The sequence below is a fragment of the Lithobates pipiens genome, unplaced genomic scaffold, assembly GCF_037356315.1.
Source record: "Lithobates pipiens isolate NorthernLeopardFrog02 unplaced genomic scaffold, aLitPip1_a1.2 Scaffold_23, whole genome shotgun sequence".
In the NCBI taxonomy this organism is placed as follows: Eukaryota; Metazoa; Chordata; class Amphibia; order Anura; family Ranidae; genus Lithobates; species Lithobates pipiens.
In genome coordinates, this window is record NW_027507785.1 from 52,172,390 (window position 1) to 52,194,532 (window position 22,143).

Here is a 22,143-nt window from a genome sequence, read left to right on the forward strand (position 1 = left end):
GTCTGGGGCTGCATGAGTGCTGCCGGCACTGGGGAGCTACAGATCATTGAGGGAACCATGAATGCCAACATGTACTGTGACATACTGAAGCAGAGCATGATCCCCTCCCTTCAGAGACTGGGCCGCAGGGCAGTATTCCAACATGATAACAACCCCAAACACGTCTCCAAAACACCACTGCCTTGCTAAAGAAGCTGAGGGTAAAGGTGATGGACTGGCCATGCATGTCTCCAGACCTAAACCCTATTGAGCATCTGTGGGACATCCTCAAATAGAAGGTGGAGGAACACAAGGTCTCTAACATCCACCAGCTCCGTAAAGTGTCGTTGTGGAGGAGGGGAAGAGGACTCCAGTGGCAACCTGTGAAGCTCTGGTGACCTCCATGCCCAAGAGGATTAAGGCAGTGCTGGAAAATAATGGTGACCACACAAAATATTGACACTTTGGGCCCAATTTGGACATTTTCACTTAGGGGTGTACTGACTTTTGTTGCCAGCGGTTTAGACATTAATGGCTGTATGTTGAGTTATTTTGAGGGGACAGGAAATTTACACTGTTATACAAGCTGTGCACTCACTACTTTACATTGTAGACAAGTGTCATTTCTTCAGTGTTGTCACATGAAAAGATATATATATAGATAGATATAGATAGATATAGATAGATAGATAGATATATCTATATTTAGCTATATCTATAGATATTATTATTATTATTACACAGGATTTATATTGCACCAACAGTTTACATAGCACTTGATATAGATATCTATATATACATTATATATATATATATATATACTGTATATGCGTACAAAACACACAAAGCAATACTTACCCGCATTCCAGGAATGGAGAGCGTATTCTTCAGTCGGTACTTTCCATCCTTTTGAGGATATGTATAAAGAAGGACATCATTCATCTAACAATTGCAAGAAAAAAAAAATTGAAATATACAAAAAAAAATGAACAGGTATTTAAATGATACATTGTGGGAAAAACTATTTTTACTTTCTTTTTTTTCCCCCAGATGTAAACCATGGAAAATGAATTAGCCTGGCATACTACAGGGTTGTAAAAACAAGCTACTTATTCAGTGAAGCTGCTGGTACATTCATTCTGTGCAAATGGGGCAAAATCAAATGTTCTCCTTTTGTTTCTTCTACCGGTCAAAATGTTATCATACACATAGAGTGAATCAAGAAAATACCTTACTATGGCCACTAGATGGGGATGATGAGCATAGGAAAATAAATACTTGCTATGATTCCCAGCTCCATGTAACGACCACAATGGGGTATTTAATGCAAGCACTACAGTTTGAATGACATTCAACCTGTAGAGAGGAATAAGAAGAGCATTCAAGTTTTTCCTCATTCACTCAGAACAAAAATAGCAGCAGTTTTTCAATGGATAAATACCTTTATGTATTTTATTTTTGCAGGTACTTTGCACATATGTTACAACCTGAGAGTTGAATCTCCTTTGGATTGACCAACAATATGTAATGCAAAGTGTTGCTGAAACAATCCATTTAATTTATATCCAAAGTTTATCAGGCTGGCCCAATCAACGATTGAAATATCAATCATATTCCAAAAAAATGTTGTCAGTATTTCTAAATCTGCATTCGGTTTCATTTAAAAAGTCTCACAATTTGAAAAATTTGGATTCAGTGAGACTGAAGCCTCCTTCTTTTCCTACCAGCATGTCCTTCGTTAACACATGAGCACTAGAGCACCACCAAATCCCTCCTTCCATCTCTCTTTCCCAGTCTAAACTCTGTTGTATAAGGCCCCATTACGCACTATTAAGCCTCGTACACACGATCGGACTTTATTACGGAAAATGTGTGATGTCAGGCTGTTGGTGGAAAATCCGGCCGTGTGTACGCTCCATCGGACAATTGTTGTCGGATTTTCCGCGGACAAATGTTGGATGGCAGGTTTTAACATTTTCCGCGGACAAATGTCTGTTGTCGGATTTTCTGAGCGTGTGTACACAAGTCCGTCGGACAAAAGTCCAAAGTACAAACACGCATGCTCGGAAGCAAGGACGAGCCGGAAGCGGTCGGTCTTGTAAACCAGCGTTCGTAATGGAGGATTAACATTCGTGACGCGGCAAATTCTGAAATCTGGAAACGCAGCGCACAATTCTCTTCTTCTGTAATGGGATAATAATGAAGCTGCTTTGCTGGTGATACTGATGGAGTTATTGCAAACTAATTTTCAAAGGCTTTTTTTTTCTAGTGATATCAAGAATAATATTATTATGTTTTTTTTTTGTTTTTGTTTTGTTTTTGGTGTAAGTTACCACAACATCATTATCCCGTAGTTTATAAGATCAAAGATACAACTATGTTGGTGTCCCTTGTCAATTTGACATTGTATGTTTTTAAATGTAACTGTCTACTCCCCAACTGTCATTTGAAGTAAAACACAAATATTATTCTTTTTATTGTGCATTAAAAAAAGAAAGAAAATAAAATTAGACATGCTATCTGCCAATAGAACTTAACCAAAAAGTGCATTCTATGCATCCAAAAATATAGAAAATATACATAATCAAATCATTATTATTCAACCAAAAAATAAACTAAAAGCCTCATGCATGTGTCCTGCTTCTTAATATAGGGAGTCAACAATGCCAAGAGTTGGTAAAAGCAGGGGTCCGTCATCTGGAGATAATTCAGAAAATCATCCGGATTATTCTCCTGGAGCTCCCGTAGCAAAGGCATATGACATAACTGGTCACGATTAATAAAGCAACCAATTTTTGGTCCGAGAACTCCTCCTCCTCCTGTTCCTGGACTGGTCTTGGGTCAAAGCAATAACTCCAAGGCCAATAATAAATAACACGTTATCTCCTCCGATTCCACAACATGTCTGGTTGACGAACGGCCGATCAGAAACGAACTGAAAAGCGCGAATCAACATTCACCAAACTTCTACTAACACAAAATTAGCAGAAGGAGCCCAAAGGGTGGCGCTAAAGAGCTGAAAAAAAAACCGCTAAGTACGTTACTACATTCGTGTTTGTTGGCCAACAATTCCTTGCCGCTTGTATGCAAGACAAAATCCAGGCACACGCCTTTGGACAAAAGTACGCGTTTTTCTCTGCGGAAAATCCGAGCTTGTGTGCGAGGCTTTCGATTTTCTGCAGATTTTTGTCTTCAGATTTACCAAAGCCATAAAATATGGAGGTCAAACCTTAATTCCGCGTACACGCGGTTGGATTTTGCGACAGGAAATGTCCGATGGGAGCTTGCTCTCGGAAATTTCCGACCGTGTGTAGGCTCCATCGAACACTTTCCGTCAGAATTTCCAACTAATACAAAATTTGAGATCTGGAGCTCAAATTTTCCGACAACAAAATCCGTTGCCGTAAATTCCGATCGCGTGCACGCAATTCCCGACGCACAAAGTTCCACGCAAGCTCGGAATCAAGCAGAAGAGCCAGTGCACTGGCTATTGAACTTCTTGGTCGATGGGAAATTTCAACAACTTTGTGCGACCGTGTGTATGCAAAGACAAGTTTGAGCCAACATCCGTCGGGGGCGGAAAAAAAACATGGGATTTTGTTGTCGGAATGTCCGATCGTGTGTACGCAGCATAATGCCCTGTACACACGATCGGCCTTTCGGACGGCAAATGTGCGATCGGACCTTGTTGACGGAAAATCCATGTGTATGCAAGACAAGTTTGTGGCCAACAATTAATGATGTGTTTACAAATCCAGAGCTGCAATAATTTAATGTCGTTTACATCTGCAGCGGAAACTTTTGGGAGGAAAACCGGAACAGCTGGCGGAAAAAAGGCGCACAAAGCGCGGGGCAGAACATAAAAACCGAGGCCATCCATAGCTATATGGGGCCTTCACTGATTTTAAACAGACCTGGCACTAATAAACATCATAACTCTCAGGCTCACTGTCTCCCACATCTGTCCCCCTTTTCACTGCGCTATTCCCAGCAGAGCGCCGGCTTCCGATACGACGTGTCAGAAGGAGAAAAGCCGCCGAGGTCCCAGAACTGTTCCCGGTGCCGCAATGATGGATTGCCTTATGCTAATCCCGGCTATTATAAGAGTCAGAAATAAGCCCGCGTCACGGCAAAACCGCCCCCCCCCCCCCCACCCACACCCCCCACATACACTCCAGTGACCTTGAACGTGGCTCGCGCGTTCTTATTTTTACGCAATATTCAACATAAATAATGTATATTCCTCAACTGTATTTAATAAGATGATACAAAATGTGGGATCGGCGCACCCGTCAATCACCGCGCAACCTGGCGTCCCCCCCATTCCTAGGTTGGCGGTGGCGATTCGGCGCGCCGGTGACAGATGAATCGTCAGCCGTGTTTTATTCACTTTACTTATTGCTTCATAAATTGTCTTCCCAGCTCACATTAATCTGATCTGAAGGGCTGACATCTCCAACCAGCTGATCGCGTTACCATTCCGGCCCCGGGGGGGGGGGGGGGGATGTGGAGGGTGGGGGAAATGGGACCCACCTGATAGACATACATCAATTCATGGGCAAGTCGTGATTTAACAGCCGCATAAATCCGACATTACCTTTACTGAGTCGATTTGCGTTGGGGCGAACGCGGTAATCTGTTGATTTAGGATCATGCCTAAACAGTGCTAAATTATTGAGCATTCAACCAAAAAAATTGGAGGGGGGAGGGGAGCTGACAATACATGAGCTGCTGAAATCAATCAGAGTGATCCACATGTCATCCAGCAAAGGCCGCAGCTCTGCGCAAGTCAGGGAGTTCACTAAATGTATCTAAAAGCTGAAAATGGACATTTTAATATATTGCTCAATTTTGCTTTTGCGTAATGTATCAAATTGAACTTCAATAAAAGATTTTCATAAAAAAAAAAAAAAAAAAATTATATATATATATATATATATATATATATATATATATATATACACACATACATATATATATATATATATATATATATCTTTCTATATAGCTATATATATAGAGATATATCTATCTATCTATCTAGCTATCTCATATATATATATATATATATATATATATATATATCTCTCTCTCTCTATATATATATATATATATATAGAGAGAGAGAGAGAGAGAGAGAGAGAGAGAGAGAGAGAGAGAGAGAGAGAGAGATATCATATATATATATATATATATATATCTATATCTATATATATATATAGAGATATATCTATCTATCTCTATATATATATATATATATATATATAGATATAGATATATATATATATATATATATATATATATATGATATCTATCTCTCTCTCTCTCTCTCTCTCTCTCTCTCTCTCTCTCTCTATATATATATATATATATATATATATATATATATATATATATATATATGTAGTGAGGGGGGAAAAGTATTTGACCCCCTGCTGATTTTGTACATTTGCCCACTGACAAAGAAATGACCAGTCTATAATTTTAATGGTCGTTTTTTTTTTTTTTTTTAACAGTGAGAGACAAAAATATCCAGAAAAGCACATTTGATTTGCAATTTTAATGAGTGAAATAAGTATTTGATCCCCTTCGCAAAACATGACTTAGTACTTGGTGGTAAAACCCTTGTTGGCAACCACAGAGGTCGGACGTTTCTTGTAGTCGGCCACCAGGTTTGCACACCTCTCAGGAGGGATTTTGTCCCATTACTCTTTGCAGATCCTCTCCACGTCATTAAAGCGGGGTTCCACCCTGCTCATCGGAACCCTCCCCCCCTCCCGTGTCACAGTTGGCACCTTTCAGGGGGGAGGGGGGGTGCAGATACCTGTCTAACACAGGTATTTGCATCCACTTCCGGACATAGACTCCCGCGGGAGTCTATGCTTCTTCCTGTCCCGCCGCGCTGTCTGCTGGGACGCACACGGGTCCCAGAGACAGGGTGGATCATTCCCATTGCGCTGCGCGACTAGCGCATGCGCAGTAGGGAAGCGGGAAGTGAAGCCGCAACGCTTCACTTCCTGATTCCCTCACCCAGAATGGCGGCGGCAGCAGCCGAGAGCCGAGCGATCGATCGGTCTCGGCTGCCGACATCGCTGGACCCCGGGACAGGTGAGTGTCCATTTATTAAAAGTCAGCTGCTGTAGTATTTATAGCTGCCGGCTTTTAATTTTTTTTTTTCCAGTGAAGTCCCTCTTTAAGGTTTCCAGGCTGACGTTTGGTAACTCGAACCTTCAGCTCCCTCCTTCCACATATTTTCTATGGGATTAAGGTCTGGAGACTGGCTAGGACACTCCAGGACGTTAAGCTGCTTCTTCTCGAGCCACTCCTTTGTTGCCTTGGCCGTGTGTTTTGGGTCATGGTCATGCTGGAAAATCCGTCCACCACCCATTTTCAATGCCCTGGCTGAGGGAAGGAGGTTCTCACCCAAGATTTGAGGGTACATGGCCCCGTCCATCGTCCCTTTGATGCGGTGAAGTTGTCCTGTCCCCTTAGCAGGAAAACACCCCCAAAGCATAATGTTTCCACCTCCATGTATGACGGTGGGGGATGGTGTTCTTGGGGTCATAGGTAGCATTCCTCCTCCTCCAAACACGGCGAGTTGATGCCAAAGAGCTTGATTTTGGTCTCATCTGACCACAGCACTTTCACCCAGTTCTCCTCTGAATCATTCAGATGTTCATTAGAAAACTTCAGACGGACCTGTACATGTGCTTTCTTGAGCAGGAGGACCTTGCGGGCACTGCAGGATTTCAGTCCTTCGTGGCGTAGTGGGTTACCAATCATTTTCTTGGTGACTTTGGTCCCAGCTGAGATCATTGACAAGATTCTCCCGTGTAGTTCTGGGCGGATTCCTCACCGTTCTCATGATGATTGAAACTCCACGAGGTGAGACCTTCCATGGAGCCCCAGACCGAGGTGGGAATGACAGTTATTTTGCGTTCCTTCCATTTGCGAATAATCGCACCAACCGTTGTCACCCTCTCACCAAACTTTTCGGTGGATGGTCTTGTAACCCATTCCAGCCTTGTGTAGGTCTACAATCTTGTCCCCGACATCCTCGGACAGCTCTTGCACAGAGGCAAAGATTCAGGATTACTGCAATAGGACCTTCAGCTTTGTGAGATACTCCCCAACTTCTAAAGGGATGCAGACACTGCAGCTTATCTCATTAGAACACAGGGAATCAGGGCCGTCTTTAATATTGATTGGACCCTGGGCAAAGCTTTTCTTGCCCCCCCCCCCCCCATGCAGTTTCGCTCTCCACCTGCTCTGAGACATACAATAAATAGCAGCTAGACTCAAAATCAGTTTACTGAATCAGGTCAGACAGCTATTGCGATTGGTTGCCAGAAGTTACAGTGTATCATTGCCGCTCACTGACTGGTTGCTAGAGGTTACAGCACACATTACGGCTCACTGATTAGTTGCTAGAGGTTACAGCACATGATTTCTGCTTGTTGATTGGTTGCTAGAGATTACTGTGGTTATGACCTCGGGGGGCATGATATACATGCCAATGCCGCCAGCCGCTGCTATTTACATATGAATGCCGCTGCTATTTACATATGAATGCCGGTAATTTACATGTAAACACAGGGTCTGCAGGTGAGTCATCTGTACACAACAATAGGGCAGAGCTGGGCAGCGTTAGTAGCAGCATTTCACACTGAGATATCGGGACACAGCACAGGACTAAAACCTCAAGGGACGAGGGAATTTAAACCAGGATAGTTGGCAAGTATGAGGCAGCTGCTTTGGGCCCTACAACAATGACAGGACCCAGGGCAGCTGCCCCTTTTGCCCTGCCTTAAAAACGGCCCTGCTGGGAATGCACCGGGTGACTATAATGAACCAGACCCCCCCCCCCCCCCCCCCCTATTTAGAATCAGTCTGCAAAGGACATGGTGAAACAAAGAGATATTTCTTCAGAGCAACAGAAGATAGAAATCTGAAACAATCTCCACAATTGTTTTGTTTTTTCAAAAATCTAAAGTTGAGTAACCTTTTCAGAGCAGCTTTTTTTTTGGGGGGAGGGGGGGGGGGACAGAGCTTAGACTTCTGAGCTGAAGTCAGAATTTGCATATTCAAGTGCCCCGGTTTTCAGGGGTCACAGGGTGTTCATGAGGGCATCTACAGGTCCATGCAAGCACACCCAGGTGCCTGCTTTGGATGCCTGCAATCGCTTTTAGGTGCAGGTGTACGCTAAGCATTTTTTTTTTCTTTTTTGGAAATGGCATAAAAAATAAAAAAAAAGGCTTTGGGCTTAATTAATGAAGACATAACCGCTCTGCTTTGTATTCCATGGAGACATTCCACTGAAATTGAAAGGAAAAGCGTTAATCAGATGGCGTCCAGCGAGCTAATAAAAGGGATTTTTTGGGCCGGTGCCAAGCCATTGTTTGTTCTCCTGCTCGGGGGAAGTGCTCGGGAAAGATGCCGCGGCGCGTATACCGTTGACATGGAAATGCTGATTAGCACTGCGAAGATTTGATTATACATCAGAAGCGATTATTATTACTAGAGGGGGCTGAAGATTTCCCTGTTTTTAAAAAATGTCATGAGCCTGACATATGGACCTAAGAGGCTCCAATCGCGTTAAAGCTGAACTTCAGGCAGATGTGAAAGACACAAATGAATATAATAAATTACGCATCATTTAAATATATATTTTTTTGAAATACAAGAAAAGTACCTGAATGTTATCTGGTACCAGCCTCTTGCAGTACAGCAGGGCTGGAGTGCGAAAGAAAGAAGCAGCACAAGGAGCCAATCAGTTTGTGTGCTGACGAGGAGCATACTGATAGGAGAAGAGAGCAGAGCGACAGAGAGATAAACTTGCTACTGCTACTTCTTTAACCGTCCAGTCACAGGCTGGATATGACATTGTATCAGCCTCCCGCCGCACTCTGGTGCCCTCCACCGCTTACTGGAGCCATCGTTAGCGGAGGCGGCGATCGGATCTTTCTCCTTCCTGGGTATGGAGACGAGTGAGGGGAAGATGACCCCCACCCGTCTCCATACCATTGTAGGGCGGAAGCGACGTGAAAACATAGCTCTTAAAGGGCCATTTAAAAAAAAAAATTATAATTCAAATGACACATTTTTTATTTCTTTTTTTTATTGCATTTTAGTATAAATATGAGATCTGAGGTCTTTCTGACCCCGGATCTCATATTTAAGAGGTCCTGTCATCCTTTTTTTCTATTACAAGGGATGTTTACATTCCTTGTAATAGGAATAAAAGTGACACATTGTAAAAAAATCAAATAAAAGGTAAAATAAATAAGAAACATTTTTTTTTTTTAAACGTGCCCCGTCCCGCCGAGTTTGCGTGCAGAAGCGAATGCATACGTGAGTAGCGCCCGCATATGACAACGGTGTTCAACCCACACATGTGAGGTATCGCCGCGATCGGTAGTGCGAGAGCAATAATTCTAGCCCTAGATCTCCTCTGTAACTTAAAACATGCAACCTGTAGAATTTTTTTAAACGTCGCCTTTTTAGGCCGGGTTCACACCGCTGCGATGCGGGAACGCCGCGAATCCGCGGCGTTTTCCCGCATGACTCCCGCCGGCAGTTCACACTGCCCTATGCGGACGGCTGGGAGTGTCAATGATATGTTAATGACACTCCCAGATCCGTCCGCATATCGCAGTGTGATCTGCCGACTCGCACAGGAATCGGATCGCATGGTGTGAACCCCCATACGATCCGATTCTGTTGCGGACCAAAAAAAGGGTCTCGTGCGAGTTTGCTGCAGGACCGATGCGAATTCAGCCATACTATCTGTATGGCTGAACTCGCATCGCTACGGAGATCGGATGTGATTTGCGGTGCGAAGGGTTTAAGGGTTTTTTAAGGGTAAATTTTTAAGGGTAAAGGTTTGTCGCCTTTCCACGACCGGGCGCAATTTTGAAGCATGGTATCAATTTACTCGGCGTAACATTATCTTTCACAATATAAAAAAAAAAAATTGGGCTAACTTTACTGTTATCTTATTCTTTAATTAAAAAAAGTGTATTTTTTTTTTTAAAAAAAGTGCGCTTGTAAGATGGCTGCACAAATATGGTGTGACAGAAAGTATTGCAACGGCCGCCATTTTATTCTCTAGGGTGTTAGAAAAAAATGTATAATGTTTGGGGGGTTCTAAGTAATTTTATAGCAAAAAAAAATATTTTTTAATTTGTAAATAACAAATCTCAGAAAGAAGCGCAGTCCATAAAGTGGTTAATGATGGTAACAAATGTAAGTCAAATAAAGCTAAACACACACATTCACATACACTTTAAGCGACCTGCCCAACTGCCCAGGACCTCCCTCCGGCAATCCCTCAGCACTTCAATCTAGAAATAGATGTTATCTGATCCTCGTTATTATTAAGCATTTCCTCTGTGATAAAATCTGCGGCTGAACTTTAGAAGAAATAGAGGTTAATGTTGTGGAGCTGACAGCAGACCTATGGAGTCCCCGGAATCTCAGCGGTCCCCTGACCTTTGGAGAGTGATTCTTGGAAGGGTGAGATATGGAAAGGGGTCAGGGAAGGGTCCTGATTGGTGTACAGTGTGACCCTGTACAGTAATATCTCATATATCAATGGGCTGGGAGCTGGAAGGTGACCCCCCGGTCATACAAGCTGGGCCCATTTTCTGCTCAAAGCAGTCTTTTCTATGGGAATGCCGAACGAATCCTGAATTCCAAGAGCTGAATCGGCTAAAAGAACACGTCTGTTGGATGTCCGGGGGGCCAAATCACTCAGTGGTCCCGTAGAGTCGTGCAGCAAGATCTTACGTTACCAGTCCTTGACCACTTAAGGACCGGAAAGATTTACCCTCTTAATGACCAGGCCATTTTTTGCGATACAGCACTGCGTCATTTTAACTGACAATTGCGCGGTCGTGCAACGCTGTACCCAAACACAATTTAAGTTCTTTTTTTTTTCTTCCCAGCAATGTCGCAGTTCCGCAAAAACATGCACGTGGCTGGTACAAATATATAATAATATATAACAAAATGTAATTTATTCTTAATAATATAATATTAAATATTATTAATAAACAATAATATACGTTTTAATTAACAAATATATATATATATATACACACACATATATATATATATATATATATATATATATATATATATATATATATATACACATATACATATATATATATACATATACATATATATATATATATATATATATATATAAAATAAATATAAAAAAATGATATCAACTTATTGTATACAACATATATATATAAACATGGTAATTATGTGGATAAATTAATATTACACAATTATATATATAGTTTAATATATGAATATATTATATATTATATGTTTACTATACATTACATTTATAATATTTAATATTTAGTTTATTATGTAATATTATATGCTTGTATAAACATATCTGGCAAGTTATACATATATATATATATATATATATATATATATATATATATATATATTATATATTTATTATACATTATACATTTATAGTATTATAGACACCTAAGCTCAACGAGCAAATATGGGGATTTAGTCACATCATATTTGCTCATGGAGTTTAGGTGTTTTAAGCAGCCTTGTAAGATTTAAAAGCTACTCCTTTTGTATTTTTGTATGTGTGCGCCATTTTCTGTGGATATATATATATAGATAGATAGAACCACAGAAAATGGCGCACACATACAAAAAATTAATTTATATATATATATATATATATATATATATATATATATATATATATATATATATAAAATCTCAACTTAGATACAGTATGTTATCTTCATGATATATATTTTGTAAAATATTTTTTATTAATATATAAAATATATCTTATATATTTATTATACCTTACACATATATATTATTTAATATGCAATTTTTTTTTATAATATGCTTATTATATATGTTATATACTGTGTTATTATATACCATATCATAAATGACATATTTATTCTACATTATGTATTTATAATATTTAATATACATTGTGCACATAGCCCTCTTAGCTGGGTATATTGTTGGATAAATCTTACCAGGAACAAATGGCGAGGGAGGCGGGCCTTCCCAGACACCTTCATGAGCGTGCCTTCTTTAACAAACGTCTGTGACAAGAGAAATCGGTGTGTGTGAAAAACGTAACAAGCCGCAGACTGAACCATTCTCACATTACCTGACCCCGTGACTCGGTACTCGTCACTCTGAAATCCCAATTAACACTAAAAATAGAATTGTTCATCCTTCTTCCCACAGAAATAGTCACCACCTGAGTTTTCGGTGAGAATTGCGGTACATCAACAATGCCATCCTGCTTTTTAATCCATGAATTTTACAGATCAACGCCTTGAGAGCTCGCGATGAAGGCGTGACCACAGTAAAGGTCAGTCGCCCTCCCCCCCCCCAGAAGTGTATGGTAGATGATGGAGAGGTAAACCACCTCTGATATAGAATGGCACCCCAACACATAATTATAGGAAGGGTCAATGAACCCGTGCTGAAGCGCATCACAAGGTGCGGGCAATGTGATGTGTATAGTGGCACGCCATGTTTTTTTTTTTAAATGTACGGGTACAATTTTTTAATTCCGTTGCTGGGGCTTCCTTAACTTAAAGTTTATCTCTAGGCAAAACCTTTTTTCTTTTACATTTTGGATAGAGTTGGAAAGGGGTTAGACCCTCTGTCAAATTTCTACTGCTGACTGTTTTCCCCCTTGGGAAGATTCACTGCTCTATTTGTCCTGGTGACCATTGTTACTTTAAAAAAAGGAGAAATCCAAAACTTAAAGCTGTTATAAAGTCTCAAGGTTTTTCACCCCCCCTCCCCCTTTTTCTTACCTGAGCCCGATCCGATCCAGCCATGTGCATGAGCACAGCGGCTCCAGCCACTGTCTCTATCCTCATTAGACAGATTAATAGCAGCAGGAGCCAATGATGGAGCCATTGGCTCTCGCTGCTGTCAATCAAATCCATTGACACAGGAGCGGGGGGGGCCCACACATGTGCCCCCATGGAAATTGGCTCTCCGTGGGGGGCACCCGATAAAGAGGAGGGACCTGGAGTGCCAGCTGGGGGAGGGGGGGCACCCCAGGAGAAGAGGATTGGGGCTGCTCTGTGCAAAACGACTGCACAGAGCAGGTAAGTGTAGGCATGTTTGTTATTTTTATATAAAAAGAAAATGACAGTTTAAACCCCTTTAAGATCTGTCCCCAAAAAAAAGAAGTCAGGGGAGGGGAGTGGGGTAGTCTAATCACTGTGAGAGATTTCCTGTAACTTCCGTTTGTGTCTCTGGGACAGGAAGTGAAGGAAACTTTTCTAAATGGTACACAGACAGAAAAAAATACAGACATTGAGTTTTAACCCTTCCCTACACTATCCAACTTTTTTTTTGGTAAAATGTTGTCACACATACACTTAAAATACCATTTATTAACATGCATACAGTGACACTCTTCAACAAACCCAAAGGGGCCCTTTCGTTCTATTGCAGTGTGTTAATGCACATGTGATGCATGTGCTGTATCAGGCAGCCCATTCATTATCATTGGGCTGTCACTTCATTATCACCACAACAGATGCAAATCCGTGCATGACCCTCTACCAATCCAATGTGCAGTATATGCATGATGGTTCACTGCGGTGCATTGTGCTATACTGTACAATGTGTTGGGGTGCCATTCACAATTAACGACATTGCAATACCCGTCACAATGGAGAAATAAGCATGAGCTTGGCTTCAGTCTAAATCCATGTTCTGCCGTACCTGGAATAAAACTGTTGGTGCTGGTCCAATCAGCTGTGGCCAGGGTATACTCTACCCTGCAGTTGCAGGTACATATAGAGGCGGCGATGTCTTGTGACACCTTTGACTTAATATGGGCACATTAGGTCAATGACATAACAAACATCAATGTAGCCAAAATAGGTCAATGATGTCAGGAGCATCAGTGTAGCCATAGTTGCTCTAAGAGCATCCATGTGGCATATTTGATCATGAGTATCCATGTGGCCTTTTTAGGTCAATGATGTCATGGGAATCCATGTGACCACATTAATTCAAAGATGTCATGAGCATCCATGTGGTCATATTAGGTAAATAATGTCATGAGCATCCATGTGGCCATGTTAGGTCAATGATGTCATGAGCATCCTTGTGGTCATATTAGGTAAATAATGTCATGAGCATCCTTGTGGCCATGTTAGGTCAATGATCTCATGAGCATCCATGTGGTCATATTGGGTCAATAATATTATAAGCATCCATGTAGCTATATTAGGCCATTGATATCATGAGCATCCATATGGCCATGTTAGGTCAATGATGTCATGAGCATCCATGTGGCCATGTTAGGTCAATGATATCATGAGCATCCATGTGGTCATATTAGGTCAATACTATCATAAGCATCCATGTAGCTATATCAGGTCAATGATATCATGAGCATCCATGTGGCCATGTTAGGTCAATGATGTCATGAGCATTCATGTAGTCATATTAGGTCAATACTATCATAAGCATCCATGTAGCTATATTAGGCCAGTGATATCATGAGCATCCATGTGGCCATGTTAGGTCAATGATGTCATGAGCATCCATGTGGTCATATTGGGTCAATACTAATATAAGCATCCATGTAGCTATATTAGGCCATTGATATCATGAGCATCCATGTGGCCATGTTAGGTCAATGATGTCATGAGCATCCCTGTGGCCATATTAGGTCAATACTATCATAAGCATCCATGTAGCTATATTAGGCCAATGATGTCATGAACATCTGTGTGGCCTTATTAGGCCAATGATGTCAAGATCATCTCTGAAGCCATATTAGGCCAATGATGTCATGGTCATCCATGTGGCTATGTTAGGCCAATGATGTCACAAGCATCCATTAAGCCATAGTAGATCAAAGATGTCATGAGCATGCATGTTTCCATACTAGGTCAATTATGTCACGAGTATCCACGTGACCACATTAGTTCAAAGTTGTATCCATGTGGCCATATTAGGTCAAGGATGTCACGAGCATCCACGTGGACATATTAGATAAATGAAGCCATAAGCATCCACGTGGCTATGTTAGGTCATTGATGTCCCCAGCATCCACGTGGCCATATTAGGTCAATAGTGTCATCATGATCATCCAAGCCCCCTTATGTACGCTCAGCCGAGTTGCAAGAAATGCCCCAGCCATGGCTTATTGGCATCAACAGCCTCCTTCTGGGCTTGGCTGGTTGGAAGCAAAACCCAAGCTTATCCTTACTCAGAAATAGCATTTGTGTTTTTGGTTCCTGAGAAAAACAAAAAGGGAAAACCATCTCTGGGAGTTTTTCTGGAATGATGAATTTGCTATTGATCCATATGTCAGAAATATTGCACTTACTCTTCCCGGCTGGAGCAGGCTGCCCTGTCCCCTGACGCTGTACTCGATCTGAACCAACTTCTGTAGATTTTCCTTCAACACACACAACAGAGGAGACAATTAATGAACTGGCTTCACAAAGAGACTGAAAATAACACCTGCAAATGATATTTTAATTGCTTGGCACTCTGGTAAGACGGCATAAATCACTTTCCATACTACCGCCAGCGCAGTTAAAAAAAAAACAGAAAAACACAGAGGTTGTCAGCAGAAGACACTTTTGTCTTTTTGCCTTTTTTTTCATGACAACCTTTACACAATGATAGAGGTTTAGTTGGCGGTGTGACAGGAAGATGGCGGTGTGAAACTCGCCACTCAGCGCTAAGCGCTATTTCTAGCACCCACTTGGGCTCACAGAATAACCGCTGGCTGTCGTAAGAAAACAAATTATGTTTAATTAGCTTCAAAAATGTTTTGTTTACTGTGCATCCCATTTAAATACCTCCTTCCGTCAAAGTGGTTCCACAACGCCGCGAGCTGATATTAATGCAAAATCCGATCGCAAGGGGGGGAAAAAAGAATATCTTATCACTGTGCAAAGTTTATAATGGATATATCGTGCTTTATAACTGCCTGTGTGATCCGTTTGCCTGGAATTTTGAATATTGTGAGTTGCTGCATATCTTTCCTCTTTTATATTACTAGAATTGGTACAACTTCTTTTAAAAATTCTAATAAAGATACATTGAAAGTAAGAATCTATCCTAGAACCCCAGTTCTTTGGTTTTGCCTAAGCTAAGATGATGTCACCAGCAGGGCCATCTTTTATATTAAAGCGGAGGTCCACCCTAAAGTGGACCTTCCGCTCATTGGAACCCTCCCCCCCTCCGGCTCCACAATTGGCACCTTTCAGGGGGGAGGGAGGTGCAGGTACCTGTACAGTACATGTATCTGCACCCACTTCCGGCGTAGATTCTGCAGAAGGTACGCCCCTTTCCGCAGAATCTACGCCCCTTTTCGAAGGTCCCCCGCTGCCTGCTGGGAAACACACGGATCCCAGAGACAGCGGGGACCATCCTTATTGCGCATGCGCAGTAGGGAACCGGGATATGAAGCCGAAAGGCTCCACTTCCTGATTCCCATACCCAAGATGGCGGCGGCAGCACCCGAGAGACGATCGAGAGATCGGCTTCGGGTGCCGACATCGCGGGCACGCTGGACAGGTAAGTGTCATTATTTTAAAAGTCAGCAGCTGCAGTATTTGTAGCTGCTGGCTTTTAAGAAAAAACAAAAAACGGCGGACTCCCGCTTTAATAGGACCCTGGGCAAACAATTTCTTGCCCCCCCCCCCCCATGCAATTTCACTCTCCACCTGCTCTGAGACATACAATAAATAGCAGCTAGACTTAAAATCAGTTTACTGTATCAGATCAGGCAGCAATTGTGATTGGTTGCTAGAGGTTACAGCATATAATTACTGCTTACTGACTGGTTGCTAGAGGTTACAGCACATATTACGGCTCACTGATTAGTTGCTAGAGGTTACAGCAAATGTTTTCTGCTTGTTAATTGGTTGCTAGAGATTACTGCTCACTGATTGGCTGTTAGAGGTTACATCATCTCCTCACTGCAGCGGGGCATGATATACTTATGAATGCCGCCTTTATTTACATAGCAATGCGGCCAGCCGCTGCTATTTGCTTAGTAATGCCGCCGCTATTTACATATGAATTCCGGTAATTTACATGTAAACACAGGGTCTGCAGGTGAGTCATCTGTACACAACAATAGGGCAGAGCTGGGCAGCATTAGTAGCAGCACTTCACACTGAGATATCGGGACACAGCACAGGACTAAAACTTGAAAGGACAAGGGAATTTAAACTGGGATAGTTGGCAAGTATCTGCTTTGGGCCCCACAACAATGACAGGGCCCAGGGCAGCTGCCCCTTTTGCCCTGCCTTAAAGATGGCCCTGGTCACCAGTCTACTGCAGGCAGGAGGAAGCATTTCCTCAGTCTCCTCTCCTCCAGTGATCAGACTGTAACTTTTTAGCCAGTCACAAGATCAGAGGTTACAGCAGGGGCTGATCTGTGCTGGGCATTTATGAATACAGCAAAGAACTGCACGGTCACCAGGATTTACATGACTGTATAATCTCTGAGCTGGCATCCCTGTGCCCATTATGAGGTGTTCCTACCATCCGTGTACAGAATTCCCAGGTCCGTAAACCTGCTGTGCCTATTATGAAGGGTTCCCACCATCCCTGAGCTGAGTTCCGAGTCTGCACACCTGCTGTGCCCATTATGAGGGGCTCCCACCGTCCCTGTGCCAAGTTCCCAGGTCTTCACACCTGCTGCGCCCATTATGAAGAGTTTCCACCATCCCTGCACTTATTTCCTGGGTCTGTACACCTGCTGTGCCCATTATAAGGGAGCTCCCACCATCCCTGTGCTGAGTTCCCAGGTCTATACACCTGCAGTGCCCATTATGAGGGGTTCTCACCATCCCTGAGCTGAGTTCCCAGGTCTGTACACCTGCTGCGCCCATTATGAAGAGTTTCCACCATCCCTGCACTTATTTCCTGGGTCTGTACACCTGCTGTGCCCATTATGAGGGCTCCCACCAGCCCTCTGCTAAGTTCCCAGGTCTGTACACCTGCTGTGTCCATTATAAGGGGGCTGCCACCATCCCTGTGCTGAGTTCCCAGGTCTATACACCTGCAGTGCCCATTATAAGGGGTTCTCACCATCCCTGAGCTGAGTTCCCAGGTCTGTACACCTGCTGTGCCCATTATGAGGGGTTTCCACCTTCGCTGTGCTGAATTCCCAGGTCTGTACACCTGATGTGCCCATTATGAGGGGTTCCTACCATGCCTGTACTGAGTTCCGGGGTCTGTACACCTAATGTGCTCATTATGAGGGGTTCCTACCATCCCTGAGCTGAGTTCCTAGGTCTGCACACCTACTGTGCCCATTATGAGGGGTTCCCACCATGCTAAGCAATATACCACTGCCATGTAATACTGTATGAAAAAAGTGAACTTGAGATAAAAGCAGCGGGTGTGAATCGTTTGATTCCAGTGGAAAGAAAAGCCTGTCCTCATCTGATGTCAGTATTGATCTGGGCAGATTATTGATCAGCGCGGGAGAAAATATCCAGGCTGAGTAGAAATATCACTTCCTGCTCTCCCGATGGGGGTGACATGTTAGAACGCTTGAAATTTCTCATAGCTGACAGCAAACCTCTGGAGGAAATCAGACTTATAGGATTTCTCAGAGTCTGGAGACTATTTAAAGATAAAGTACAAATATAATAAGAGCAGAAAAGTGATGAATGATGAAGGCTCAAAAATGGCTGTCAGTGATTTTAGATGAAATATTTATATATGTGTGTGTGTGTGTGTGTGTGTATGTGTGTGTGTGTGTGTGTGTCTCGATACACACATTACATGCATTCCGAATTTCTTTAAAGACTAACTCCAGACAATGATGAAATTGTTCCTCTATCCCCAGATAATGAAGAATATGCTGCTCGATTTCTTAGAGCATAGTATAAAGCAGAGTAATGCCGCGTACACACGAGCGGACTTTTCGAGGGATTAAGTCTGACAGACTTCCGACGGAGTTCTGCCGCAGTTCCGACAGAGTTCTGACAGACTTTCCGAATGAGCGGACTTGGCCACACACAATCACACCAAACTCCGACGGATTCGAACGTGATGACGTACGACTGGACTCGAATAAGGAAGTTCATAGCCAGTAGCCAATAGCTGCCCTAGCGTCGGTTTTAGTCCGTCGGAATAGCATACACACGAGCAAATTTTTCGGTAGGAACTGGGTCCGGCGGAGTTCCGTCGGAAAAATTTGAAGCATGTTCCATTTTCTAAAGTCTGTCAGACTTTTGCGAATCTAAAGTCCGTTGCAGCCCACACACGATCGAATAGTCTGACGGAATCATTCCATCGGACTTTGGATGTTGAAAAGTCCGCTCGTGTGTACGGGGCTCAATGCTTACCCCAATCCTCAGCCCCACTGATTTCCCCCCCACCAATGACCCAAATTAGCTCCATCCTGAAGATGTGGCTGCTGGTCCTCCATTGTACGTGAAGACACAGGAGAGTCTGCCCACATTTCAGTACTGGACAGCAGAAAAACGGTCCCTTGTGAACTATAAGTATAACTTCGAAGTACTCCCCTTCTTAACCAATGACTCCACCAAGCTACTACTTCCACTCATCCAGTAAATACAATGCAAAACACTAACAACATACAAAGCCATCCACAAGTCTGCTTCGAGCTACATCATCATCATCATCATCCTTATCTCAGAATATCACCCAAACTGTCCTCCCCATTCCTCCCAAGACCACCTGCTCTCCAGTTCCTTCATCACCTCCTCTGCAACGTCTTACCCCAATGCGTCTGGCTATCTCCTACTCTGTCTTTAGGTGATCCCTAGGTAATCTTCTCTGTCACTTAGTGACTCAGTGCATCGCCGTGTGTGCCCACGGGTCAATGTATACCCAAGAGCATCCCGTGTCACCTAGGGACTCCATACTGACTCCAAGTGTTGCATAATGTATAATGACTACAAGTCTACCCAGATCATCTTCTCTGTATTATGGTGACTCCAAGTGGAACACTTTGGGCTCCCATGACTCCATGTGTAGCCCAGAGCATCCTGTGTCATCTAGTGACGCCAAGTGTTTCATAATGCACCACCATGAATACAAGTCTAGCCAGATCATCTTCTCTGTAATATGGTGACCCCAAGTGGAACCCTGTGTGCTCCCATGACTCCATGTGTGGCCCAGAGCATCCTGTGTCCTCTAGTGACTCCAAGTGTACTCCAGAGCATACTGTGTCAACGCCAAGTTTTTCGTAATGCACCACCATGACTACAAGTGTACCCAGATCATCTTCTCTGTAATATGGTGACTCCAAGTGGAATCCTTCCATGACTCCATGTGTATCCCAGAGCATCCTGTGTCATCTAGTGACTCCAATGCCGCGTACACACGATCAGACTATCCGGCGGCCAGAGTCCACAGTGTGTGGGCTCCGGCGGACTTTTTTTGCCCAAAAGTCCGGCAGACTTAGAAAGTAGTTTTGACTCAAAAATTGTCTCAACAATCTGGCCGTCTGTGTGTTAGTCTGCTGGACTTTTGAAATAAACGGACTTTCCCACACACAGAGAAAAGTCCATTCATTTTGAACGCGGCTCCAGGTAGCCGGGACTAGCGAAGGAAGTCAATGTCGCCACCTTCGGCGGCGAGATTGACACCTCGCGGGCCCCATCACCTGGTATGCACTTAAAGGGGAAGCCCTACCAGAGGATGCTGGGACTGTGACATCATAAGGGGCGGGGACATCACCCGGTGACCCCGCCCATTCTCCCTATATAAGACGCCGTGCAACGCGTCCCTGTCATTGCGGCCAGAGAGAGCGTTGAGTCAACATCTCAAGGAAGAAGAGGAAGACGAAGAAAAGAGAAAAGAGAAGGCAACGACAGAAGACCGGGCCACCGCTAGTAAAAGAGCTGGAAAAAGAAGCGGAGGCCCAGCAATAAGAACCGAAGAGGGGAAGTCTGTGTGTGGGCAAGTCCGTTCATTTCAAAAGTACGGCGGACTCCTGCTATAGTCCGGCGGACCTAGTCCGCCAGGAAAAGTCCGGTTGTGTGTGGGCAGGTTCGCTCCGCTTCAAAGTCCGCCGGACAGTCTGATCATGTGTACGTGGCACAAGTGTACTTCAGAGCATACTGTGTCGTCGAGTGAAGCCAAGTGTTTCATAATGCACCACCATGAATACAAGTCTAGCCAGATCATCTTCTCTGTAATATGGTGACCCCAAGTGGAACCCTGTGTGCTCCCCATGACTCCATGTGTAGCCCAGAGCATCCTGTGCCATCTAGTGACTCCATGTGTAGCCCAGAGCATCCTGTGTGATCTAGTGACTCCATGTGTAGCCCAGAGCATCCTGTGCCATCTAGTGACTCCATGTGTAGCCCAGAGCATCCTGTGTCATCTAGTGACGCCAAGTGTACTCCAGAGCATACTGTGTCGTCGAGTGAAGCCAAATGTTTCGTAATGCACCACCATGGCTACAAGTCTACCCAGATCATCTTCTCTGTATTAGGGTGACTCCAAGTGGAACCCTGTGTGCTTCCATGACTCCATGCGTAGCCCAGAGCATCCTGTGCCATCTAGTGACTCCAAGTGTATTCCAGAGCATACTGTGTCATCTAGTGACGCCAAGTGTTTCATAATGCACCACCATGAATACAAGTCTACCCAGATCATCTTCTCTGTAATATAGTGACCCCAAGTGGAACCCTGTGTGCTTCCATGACTCCATGTGTAGCCCAGAGCATCCTGTGCTATCTAGTGACTCCAAGTGCACCCCTGTGCTGCCCTATGACACCAAGTGTGCCCCAGTTTGCCCTGTCATCTAGGGATTCCAAATGTACCCCATGATTCCAAGTGTATCCTAGTTAATCTTCTGTGTCATCTAGTGACTCTAAGTGCACCCCCCCCATGTGTGCCCATGATTCCACGTGTACCCCAGAGCATACTGTGTCATCTAGTGGTTCCAAGTATGCCTCAATGCACCACCATGCCTTCAAGTGCACCTCAGATCATCGTCTCTATAATATGATGACTCCAAATGGAACCCTGCGTGCTCCCATTAATCCAGGTGTATGCCAGATCACCTTGTGTCATCTAGTGGTTCCTACTGTGCCTCTGTGACACCTGCCTCTTCTTGCAATCTCCAGTACACTATCATCTGGAAAGTTC

The 22,143-nt window shown here is 43.4% G+C and overlaps 1 protein-coding gene across 2 annotated transcripts in view; it reads right to left on the reverse strand.

Moving 5' to 3' along the window:
- FGD5 (FYVE, RhoGEF and PH domain containing 5) overlaps positions 1-22,143 on the reverse strand; it is a 224,755-nt gene that overhangs the window by 43,420 nt on the left and 159,192 nt on the right. For both annotated transcript variants that reach the window (XM_077451613.1, XM_077451612.1), the window contains exons 11-13: positions 15,371-15,442; positions 12,027-12,095; positions 838-921 (exon numbers count right to left, since the gene is read on the reverse strand). In XM_077451613.1, coding sequence (XP_077307739.1) covers positions 838-921; positions 12,027-12,095; positions 15,371-15,442 — 225 coding nt within the window. The remainder of the gene's footprint in view (positions 1-837; positions 922-12,026; positions 12,096-15,370; positions 15,443-22,143) is intronic.